The sequence below is a fragment of the Idiotropiscis lumnitzeri genome, chromosome 1, assembly GCF_059441095.1.
Source record: "Idiotropiscis lumnitzeri isolate Australia: NSW breed Sydney's pygmy pipehorse chromosome 1, RoL_Ilum_1.0, whole genome shotgun sequence".
In the NCBI taxonomy this organism is placed as follows: domain Eukaryota; kingdom Metazoa; phylum Chordata; class Actinopteri; order Syngnathiformes; family Syngnathidae; genus Idiotropiscis; species Idiotropiscis lumnitzeri.
The window spans coordinates 22144762-22155366 of NC_142391.1; the positions used below are offsets into that span (position 1 = coordinate 22144762).

Below are 10605 nucleotides of genomic sequence, written 5' to 3' on the forward strand. Positions count from 1 at the left end.
TCCTATTGTACTAAAATGCAGATGCACAAAAGTACATGCATACCAAGACAACTGATTAGAGACGTAGGTTAATTTGTTGCAAATTAAGTGATTTTTTATGATAAATCTTGATAAGGGGTGGGCAAAATGCGTTGTTTTTTATTTAAGCAAGAAATAGGCCACGTCATTCATAGACGAGATATTAAAAAGGGTAAACGATGTAAAATAATATATTAATTATGAAATAATTATATATTCATCAAAAAGTAAAATGCATGTTTTTTTTCTTTTACTATTTCTTCTATTTTGACTAACAGCAAATCAATTAACAATTATTTAACCAGTTACGTGAACAAAATCAAAAGTGACAAATTTTAGGATTTAAAAAAGATCCCATCTGAAGCCACACAAAACATATTACAGGACTCTTGATAACAAAAGCGCTCAGGGGGACATTTATGGCTCTATTTGAATTGCAAACAAACATATAATCAATTTACTGATTTTTTAATAATATTACAAATTGGGCCATACTTGCCTGCTCTAGAAACCCACTAGTCGCTGTGTGGAATCTTTTCATCCACATTTTGATCAGTTTCCCTCATAATTACACCAAAAATATACACTTGTCATCTCATAACAGTCTGTGTTCATTGTAAAAAAAAGTGTAAGAAAAGATTCTAGCTTCATTTATAAACAAAAAAATATATTTAGGACAAAAATTATCAATCCATTTTTCCCCACAGTAGTGACCTCCCACTGAGTGACATGCGGCAACCAAGCCCCCCTTACTCCCAGTAGTCTTGCTGCTTGTGCGATGGAGACAATTATGAGAACATTTGTGTTGTTTTTAGGAGGTTTCTAGAAGCCATCATGGTCCCGCCGTTCCCTGGAAGTTGGCCTCGATCTGCTCCAGTGTCTGGCCTTTAGTTTCCGGCACAAATCCGACGGTGAAAACTACGCTGAGGAGGCACATACAGGAAAAGAGCCAGAAGGTTCCTGCACTGGTGAGGAGAGTCTGGAAGAGAACAACAGAGCACATTACAAAATGGCTGACCACTATTTTATTTTATTTTATTTTTACAGTCAGATCCAGAAAGACATTCTCTGCTGGCTTAAACACTATAAAACACTGACATAAATTTACAATTTAAAATCTAATATTTGTTATATGAAATGTTATACTGACAAGATAACTGGCAAGCCAAAAATTAATGAGTAAAAAGAGTGATTGACTAACTCACTGGCTAAATAATTATCTATCCAGCGAATAAATCAATTAAGTAGCCAGTGAAGAAAGGAACAGGCGACGAAACTCCGAGCTATTAAGTAAAGAACAAAATAGCAAATAAAGAAATGAGGGAAAACACTTGTGAAGACATGAACTGAATAACTTGCTAACAAAGAACAGAGTAGACAAAAACAATGACTGGCTAGCTAGCCCGCTAACTAGAGAAGAGAGCAATTAGTCAACAAACCATTCCTGACAAGCTATGATTAGCCAAGAAATCCAACTAACTAAAAATAAATAAATAAATAAAAACAAACTCATTTCCAACTAACCACCTCACTAGCAAAAAAGGAATGAGCAATTAAACAGACGCACACAAATAACCAATTGACAACCAAAACGAGAAATGAACAGACAGCTGGCTAACAACTTAGCTAACAAGTACACGGTACTGTGCTTGGTGCAAGCTGGACTATTAATGAATTAAGGACTATGAATGAGGTGTATTTTGGAGCTGACCATCATGTCCTGGAAGCTCTTGGTGACGATGAAAGCCATGCCCCAGTTGGTCAGCACACACACGGAGCTGGCGAAGCCGCGAACTCTTACCGGGAAGATCTCAGACATCACCAACCACGGGATGGGACCCCAACCCAAGGCAAAGCCTACACATGCACACACATGAAACACAAACACAGTGTTTAGAGGAGGCAAGCAAACTAACTAACTAACTAACTAACAAGCATTGGAAGGGATGAATAACTTGTTGATTTGCAAAAAAAAAAAAGGAACAAATGCAACAAATGCAAAATCAACTAAGTAACTACCAAAACAAAAAGCAGCAAACAACTGAGTTAACCTACTAAATAACTACTAACTGGTGAAGATAAGAATTTAGAATCTTAAAAATGGCTACCAACCACCTAACTAGCGAAGAAAGGAACAAATGGAACTAACTAACCCTGGCAAGCTATATCACCTGAATTTCCTCTGGGGGTCATTAAAGGATTATCTTCAGTCAAGTCAAAAATTGTCTTTACAATAATTTGTTCTATGCGCCGCAACTTGTCTAAACATGGTATTCGGATTAATATTGCATTTGTGAATATTAATTAAGCAGAATTATATAAATCTGAGGGGGCCTGAGGCCTCAGATTGCCAGTAAACGAGCGAGCCGGTCGTTTGGCACTGCGATGGCACAGTTCGGAGGGTGGCTGCGTCATTAAAAAAAAAGAAAAACAGGTTTGAATGCGATGGGCGTCTGACCCGTGATGAAGACGGCCATGCTGGTGAGGGACAACCAGGCCATGTTGGCGTGATGTTCCTCTGGAGAGGAGCTTCTGGACATTAAGTAGAAATAAAGCCCAAATGCCGCCGTGCTTATCACCATGGCCATGCCTAAAAACAGGAACAACCACAAGCGGGGAAATGTCACATATGTGCAAGTCATAAGCAAGTTCTAAAAGTGGCCACTTGAGTCAAGTCACGTGGCTCGAGTCCTCCGCTTCCAGGAACAACACTTGTGAAGATGATTTTGATGCCAATCAACGTCTAGATAAACTCACCTGAAATGATGAGCAACAATTTCCTTCCTGCCTTGTCCATGATGAGCGCCGCCACGCCGGTGAAGACCACCTGAACCGCGCCCACCATCACTGAGGCCAGTTCGCTGTCCTGAAGCACACCGCGGCATCGTCACTGACGTCAACATTTCAGACTTAGCTTATCTTGACCGACCTTGAAGTGCGCCTGCTCGAAAATGTTCTGCGCGTAAAACATGACAGCGTTGATGCCCGACATCTGCTGGAAGACCATCAGCATCACGCCGATGGCCAGCGGCTTGTACACGCCCGCATCCTTCAGGTCTGACACCTGGAAGCTGGAACTCTGCCCAAGAGACAGTGGACAGCTACATAATTAACTGCGTAGATCACCAACTAGATACGATAAACAACTACTGTCGATAACTAACTGTGTGTGTATTAGTGCTTGAGTGTCAATGTGCGTGTGAGCGTGCATTTGCTCTATATATTAGGTGGGGTGTGGATATATGTTTATTTGTGCGTATATTAATGTGTGTGGGGGTCATTTTGATGCTATGCTCAGCCCCAAAGGTTCACCGGCCTTCCGAAAAGATACCCCCAAACTGCAGGCTTTTGGGAGGCCCCCCACTTCCCAAACCTGCCTGTCGGTCGCAGGCATCCTCAATGCGGGTGCACTCCCACTCCACGGCCGCATGAGGCCCCCGCAGGAAGCGCAGCGCCTCCTCAGCCTCCCGCCGCTTGCCCTGCGACAGCAGGAATCGCGGTGTCTCTGGCATGAAGCACATGGACGCAATGAGCAGCGTGGGCGGCACGGCCCCGCACACCGCCAGCCAGCGCCAGTCCACAAACAGACCTGCAGGGGGGCACATTGAAGCCACAATGACTGACTAGTGGCCGCAAATATGCGCAAATGTAAGCTCTACAAGTAAGTGAGCATACTGTACTTTCAACAAGAGAGACTTTGTGATTGACCAATCGGCAGCCACGTACCAGCCAGATAAACTCCCATGATGCCAAACACCACCATCAGCTGCACGCACGAGCCCAGCATACCTCGCACCCGCTCATGAGCCATCTCAGAGATGTACAGCTGAGGAAAAATTACACAAGTTGGACATCAGCCATCCATTATCAAAACTGCTTATCTTCACATCAAGTGACGTGAATCCACATCAAGGTCACAGGAAGTGGATAATGAAGATACAGTCATAATAAGGAATGAAGGGGACAAAGAAACGAGGAGGGACACAAAGTGAAGATGAAACGAGGCGTGATGCAAAAGGTAAAAATGTCAAATGTGACAGGAAAAAGTAACCAGAAGAGAAGAGACAAATCAAGAAAAGAAAGTAAATATGTAAAGGAAAATAACTTATCGAACACGGCATAAAAAGCCTAGCTGCGTGACGAGGAAAGAAGCTAAGGAAGGAGTCTGACCGGTACGACAAGCGAGGCGCCTCCGCTGGCGAGCCCCGTGAGTATGCGTCCGACGTAGAGCATCCACACGTTGTGGGCGGCGATGATGACGGTGAAGCCAAAGACGAAGGGCAGCGAGCAGAACATGAGCGTCAGCTTCCTGCCCACCTTGTCCACCATCCAGCCAGTCAGCAGGCCACCTACTGCCGCTCCCAGCGTCACCACCGACTGAGCGTGTGACAGGACAAACGCAGCGGCACCGTGGGAACCAAAACCAAAACTGCTCTTTGGCACGCTGCATCCAGCCAGCCAATCGGGTGACGTGCGGCGACGCTCTTACCCCAAACCAAGACGCTTGCGTGGCGTCCAGTCGCAGTCGGGGGTCCGGGCTGCCGGCCAGTTCCGGGATGGTGGGCGAGCTGTAGCCCAGCACGAAGCCAAAGCTCATGGGCCCCAGAACAGAAGCCAAGGTGGCCAGGTACAACTTCCTGTTGCTGACTTTGCTGGACAGAAAGGAGGAGGAAGAGGATCAGGGGGAGGCTAAGGAGCATGTTAATGATTATCTCTAAGCTGGATAACTCTGCTTGATTGCATTAAGAAAGTCATGAGGGATCTCAATTCAATCACTCAGGTCAGCGCACTTGAAATCCGCAGACAAGTCACAAGCTTTGTCTTCTTTTCATCATTTCATCACATATGCTTTAGCCCCTGCAAGACTCATCTTGGGTTTCAGCCGCTGGCTGTTATTTATTTTTGTATTTTAACATTAATCATCACTAAATGCTTTAATGTAATGTAATAATTGAAAATAAAACGTGACCTACTACACCGGTCTCACATATTTGTAGTAACTTTCATTCATTTATTCTGACTATTTATCCTTTTCTGATTATTAAGGAGATAATTAAGTTGCACATGATTCCATTCATTCTAATTTTGCCTATCTTACTGATTTTTGTTTGAGAAAAAAATGCTGATATATATATATATATATATATATATATATATATATATATATATATGTATATAAAGAAATGTAGTGATTTTTACTGAGCATTTTTATTTAATAATAAAGAAACATCTATATAAGAATAATAATGCTAATTTTATTTGTTAATTGTTTAATAGATATCTTTTCGTTTAAGTTAAATTTGTGCTCCCTCTTCTGAGCTCGGGTTAGGAGGTGAGCAACTGCATTTTGGACCAACTGCAGTCGCTTGAGGCGGCACTGGCTGACTCCAAAATGAAATGCATTACAATAACCTTGCCAAGATGTCACAGAGGCATGGATTATTGTTTCTAAATCCTGTTGAGAAAGAAAGGGCTTCACATTAGCCAGCTGCCAACGATGAAAGAAGTAGGATCTAACAACTTCATTGATTTGACAGTCCAAATAGAAATGTAAACGTAGTTCTTTATTATTTTACCCTCTTCGAAATACCCCAATTTATTTGTCTTTCTTACCTAAGATAAGCGTCCTGTTCGGACATGAGCCCAGTGGGATCGTCAGCATCTCGACCGTCAGCATCCAGCAGCCGCCTGCGCTCCTGCTGGATGTCCATCGCGAATTTTCTCTTAAATCTTTCCAAAATAGCCTCAGTGATGTTCCGCGTGTGCAGTTCGCAAGTACGGCGCTGGCATTTACGTGCTTAATTTTAATCGCAAACGTGAATACAAATCTTAAAAATTACGCAAATAATCACGACGACAATAAATATAAAGACGCGCGTGTGTCACACATGCCGGTGCCTAGAAGTCTTGAAGTGGTCTTCTTCCGGGATGAAGATTGCCTTGTCAACATTCAAGTCACCTGACCACCGGCCTGTCTGCCATTTCCGCTTTGGATTTTCAAATGTAAAACATATCAGTGGGAAGAAAATTGTAAAATTCGCTTTTGTTGGGCATTATTCACATATAATCCGATTTTTTAAATGAATTTAAACAAATAATATATCTTAAATTGTAAGATTGTCGCATTTTCAATGATCTATTACCTTTTAACAATAACGTGGTATTTTATTCTGACAGTCATAATTACGACTTCTGTTAACAACGCTCATTCACATTGTATTATTTCGCGTCTTTTCTGAGTAAAGTTTGATCGTTATCTCCGAATTGGTTCTCCTTTCATGTTTTATAATTGCTCTTATCCTGTTATTTGGGACAAAACGCCGCCAGTTTTGGTTGAGAAATGTCCATTGAGTTACACTGGCGTTCGGTAATACGCAAAATGAAAAAAAAAGCAAGGGTAAACTAATTTCTGATCATTATGGGACGATTCCAAGAAGATTGTGGCTTAGGCGAACTCGAATTGAATTTGTGTAGTGATTAATTTTTTATTAGTTCCTTTTTATTACTTATGTGTGAGTTGGATGGACAAAATTCGACTAGTAATGACTGTCGAGTTAGTGAGAGTCAGTCTGCAAATTGATTTCTTCTTGCTAGGGGAGGGGCATATCAGATAATAATTGAGAAGAGTAGTCCAACACTGACATGAGATAGCAAAATGCAATGTAAGCTTATTTGTCCACATTAAATAAAATAAAAATGTACCTAAAGTGAGCTCAAGTTGAATTATTTTGGTTTTCGATTAGCACTGGTTGGTAGCTACGATCTTAAAAATAAAATTGCATTGTATTGTATTGATGTGGGAGTGGAAACTATGGGATATCAATCACTTGCACTTAACACGCCAGACCAACAGGGGGCCCTGTCAGAAAAAAAATACACTGTTTCATACATAACCTGAATGTCTATTTGGATCAACATAACAGGCTCCTTGTTTGATTTATTCATGCCTGAAATTGAACAGTAAGTTGGGCATTTTGCTATGAAGTAGCTATTTCGCGTAGATGTTTTCAGTAGGGTGCCCCGGAAAGTTCGATAAATCAAACTCGCACCAGTGCGGTCAATCCACACCAAACTGGGTGGACATGTCTATCGGACCCGTACGCACAAAAAAAGGAATTGAACAAAACGTCCTGCCTGACATTTTTAGTAAAGGCTCTCTGTAGGGAGCCCTGGAAAGTTGCCCACGATCGCCAACAAATTGGGTGCCGTAAAAGGACTCACCAAAAAGTCATCAAGGAGCCAGGCTGCAAATTGAACAGGAAGTCAGCACTTTTGGGTTGAAGTGGGTTTTAATTTGCGTTCTAACTCCCTGCTAATTGACGTGACGGCATATGGAAAGCGGCTAGTTACAGTGCCAACTTTTTTTAAATGCGCTATGTAAATAAATTGTATTATATTGTATTGTATTCCAATACTTGTCATTTGACAAGTTGTGACTAGGAAATATGCTCTAGCTACATTTGCATACAGTTTATTGTTAGCCTACAGACATAGGGTCAAAATTTGTTGAACTTTCTAAGGACTGCCGCTTTGCCTCTTCAGGTTGATGTTCCTTTTTTTAGCCAATAGGTAGCAGCAGACGCTGAAGTGCAGCACGACCCACTGGTCTTAAGCAACAGGAGCATAAAATCTACATTCTACAACAACAGCTGTTGTTGTTTAATCAGGGCTATAAGGATCAAATATAACCATCGCAGTACAGAGAACTAAACTTCTTAGATCTTGAAGTGGCTCTAGGTGCTGATGCAGGACCTCTATAAGTTTGGAGCATGGGATGTATTATCAATATTTTGTTCTGGAGTAGGGCGGCACAGTGAATGACTGGTTAGCACATCCGCCTCACAGTTCAGAGGTGCATGGTTCGATGGCGGCTCCAGCCTTCCTGTGTGGAGTTTGCATGTTCTCTCCGTGCCTGCGTGGGTTTTCTCCGGGTACTCTGATTTCCTCCCACATTCCACAGACATGCATGGCAGGTTGATTGGACGCTCTAAATTGTCCCCAGGTGTGAGTGTGAGCGTGGATGATTGTTTGTCTTTTTGTGCATTGCGATTGGCTGGCAACCAGTTCAGGGTGTACTGCCCGAAGACGACTGGGATGGGCTCCAGCACCCCCACGACCCTTGTGAGGAGAACGAGAACAGATAATGGATGGATGGATGTTTTGCCATGCCTGCGCCCGGTAACACGGTGCGCCCTATGTATGTGTTATATACAGAAATAGCCCCTGGAACTGAGTCGGCGCCTTTTAATACGGTGCAGCTTATGGTCGTGAAAATACGGTACCTTTGAGAAGTCCAGAACACTTTGGGCAGCATTGAACATATCTTGAAGCTTGTACTGTGGAATGTCACTCAGTAGCGCGCAGACCTCCGCCAAGGCGCGTCAGACGGCAGACTTCAGTGTAAGCCAACCTCGGTGTTAGCGGAATGATGATGAGCAGCTGCGCTAACAGTTGACAGCAACGCGGCTGTTAGTTTCTGTCGTCTCCAGGCGGAGAAAGTCCAACGTCAACAAAGAGAAAGTCATCATGTGTTCATGCTCGGAAAAAAAAAAAAAATATATATATATATATTTTTTTTTTTTTTACATTGGCTGTTCTGGAAATAAATCATCTGTCATAGAGGATTTTTATTAACTGTACAAGCAAGGTTTTCGGTCACATTTGAATACCGTTAATGGTTATTCAAGTATGAAAAAATAAGTTAATTACTGTTAATATCAAAACATAAGAACAATTAAACCTTCATAACACACTCAATTTTACACAAGAAGTTACGTTTTGCGTGTGTTAGATTGTGTGTGAGTGAATCTGATAAATTGCACATTTTTGGGGGTATCTGTCAGACTTTGAGTATGTGTGTGCGTGTAAGTGTGCGCACGTGTGGTGGTGTTCACATTTGAAAGGACTTGGTCGTGTACATTGCAACAACACTAACGTCTTAATGTTACCCTCGTAGTGGTTGAAAAGTATTTTTCATTTTACTGATGAGTTAATAATAAAGTCCACTACATACAGTACAAATCTCTGTGTAGTGATTCAGGATTAGGGAAAGAGAGCTTCCCTAAACAGCCCAAACCCACAAAAGCCGAGTGCCAAAACATGAGAAGGTTCTGAATGTTTGGAGAGGGATTAGAGCCAAACCGCAGCGCTCCTGTGCCCAAGACAAGTGTTTTGCGGGTTGGGGGAAGTAGAAGTTTTTGTCTGGACGGGAGACACCAAACTCGACTGACAGAGCTGACGTAATGCTGCACTTTGATTGCGCACACTGGCAAACACGCTACGGACAACACGCACACGCATAAAACACGTTTGCGCGCATACACACTCAAACTCATTTTCTCTCTCTCTCGCTTTTGTTCCCTATTGTTCCCCATCTCTCTCTCTCTTTGTCTCACACACACGCCCCCACACACACAATATACACTCACAATCAACGCACTCAAAATCTGTCACACACTGAAGAACACGAAAAGGATAGCACACACACACAATCACAATATTACACACACACACGCACGCCCACACACGCACTCAGATACTCATAATTTCATACACACACAAAGACATTTTTTCACACAAAAATACAGGCAAACACACTCACAATCTCACACTAAAAATCTCTCTCTCACACACACACCCACACACACACCCACACACTCATAATCTCTTACATATGATTTTAGCATGGACAAGAGGGGGCTAAAAAATGTCCCCCGCTGACTATGCGGTTCCCTCTTGGTGGGAGTGTGATGACGCCCAATTCAGTTTTTGGTTAAAAAAAGTGTACACTTTCGCACAGTCATAATCATTCACACACTCGTGCACAAATGTACACACGAACGCTCACAATCTCATAAAAACACAATCACACATCAGTCTCTCTCTCACTTGGGCGGGCGCACACACACGAAAAAAAACACATGTTAGAAATGCATGCATAGTTGCATACATGTCCAGACAACACACATAATGTATGTACATGGACACATATTCACTCGCACGCACACACACAGAAACACTCGCACGTACAACCAGTAAAAGTGACTGGCGATGCAGCGAGAGGAACAAACATGTCCAAAATGTATAAATTGTCTGCAGTGAAATGTTCCTCCGGGGAGAGGGACAGACAGCCAAACATCAGGCCGCCCGTCTGCCTGTCTGTTTGACTGTCCGTCTGTCTGATCGACGGACTTCCTCTCGAGGAAAGGAAGCGGGCGGCGGCGTCTGCGGCGCGCGCGCCAAGACTCTTGATGAGTTCTGGACGCCGACCATCTCGTCTGCCTGGCGCAGTAGCCGCGTGTGTGCGCATGTTTTTGTTTTATCACTCTGTTAAACGTCACGTTTCTGCTTTTTTACGCACCTTCAGGGACCTTTTGGAATTTTTACCACCTTGGAGCAATAATGAGAAGGCCGCGACGTTCCCGACTGCGAGGCTGCGCGCACGTCACCTGCCCGCGAAAGAAACCAAGACCTCTCACTCTTGCCAGATAGTGAGCCTGCACGTGCGTGCGCGTCTTTTAGTCTGTGGCTGTGTGCGTGTATCAATGTTCGAATGTGTGTGAGAGTGTATTTCAGTGATCATGTGTG

General features: G+C 43.0%; 1 protein-coding gene across 1 annotated transcript; it reads right to left on the bottom strand.

The window, feature by feature from the left end:
- Nucleotides 1–422: 422 nt before the first annotated feature.
- Nucleotides 423–5966, bottom strand: slc2a8 (solute carrier family 2 member 8). The gene is made up of 10 exons (XM_088288745.1): nt 5632–5966; nt 4508–4670; nt 4189–4395; nt 3745–3844; nt 3396–3607; nt 2948–3097; nt 2776–2884; nt 2477–2608; nt 1730–1875; nt 423–997 (listed from the first exon to the last, which is right to left on the bottom strand). The coding sequence occupies exons 1-10, from the start codon at nt 5727–5729 to the stop codon at nt 851–853; spliced, it is 1464 nt and encodes a 487-aa protein (XP_088144871.1). The 5' UTR covers nt 5730–5966; the 3' UTR covers nt 423–850.
- Nucleotides 5967–10605: the final 4639 nt, after the last annotated feature.

Bases quoted from the DNA above. Each gene is read 5' to 3' on its own strand.
- slc2a8 (XM_088288745.1), bottom strand. From the start codon at position 5,729: ATGGACATCCAGCAGGAGCGCAGGCGGCTGCTGGATGCTGACGGTCGA. The intron at 4,396-4,507 runs GTAAGAGCGTCG...TCACACGCTCAG, and splicing joins CGCAAGCGTCTTGGTTTGGG to TCGGTGGTGACGCTGGGAGC. The intron at 3,098-3,395 runs GCAGGTTTGGGA...TCTCTTGGGCAG, and splicing joins AGGATGCCTGCGACCGACAG to AGTTCCAGCTTCCAGGTGTC.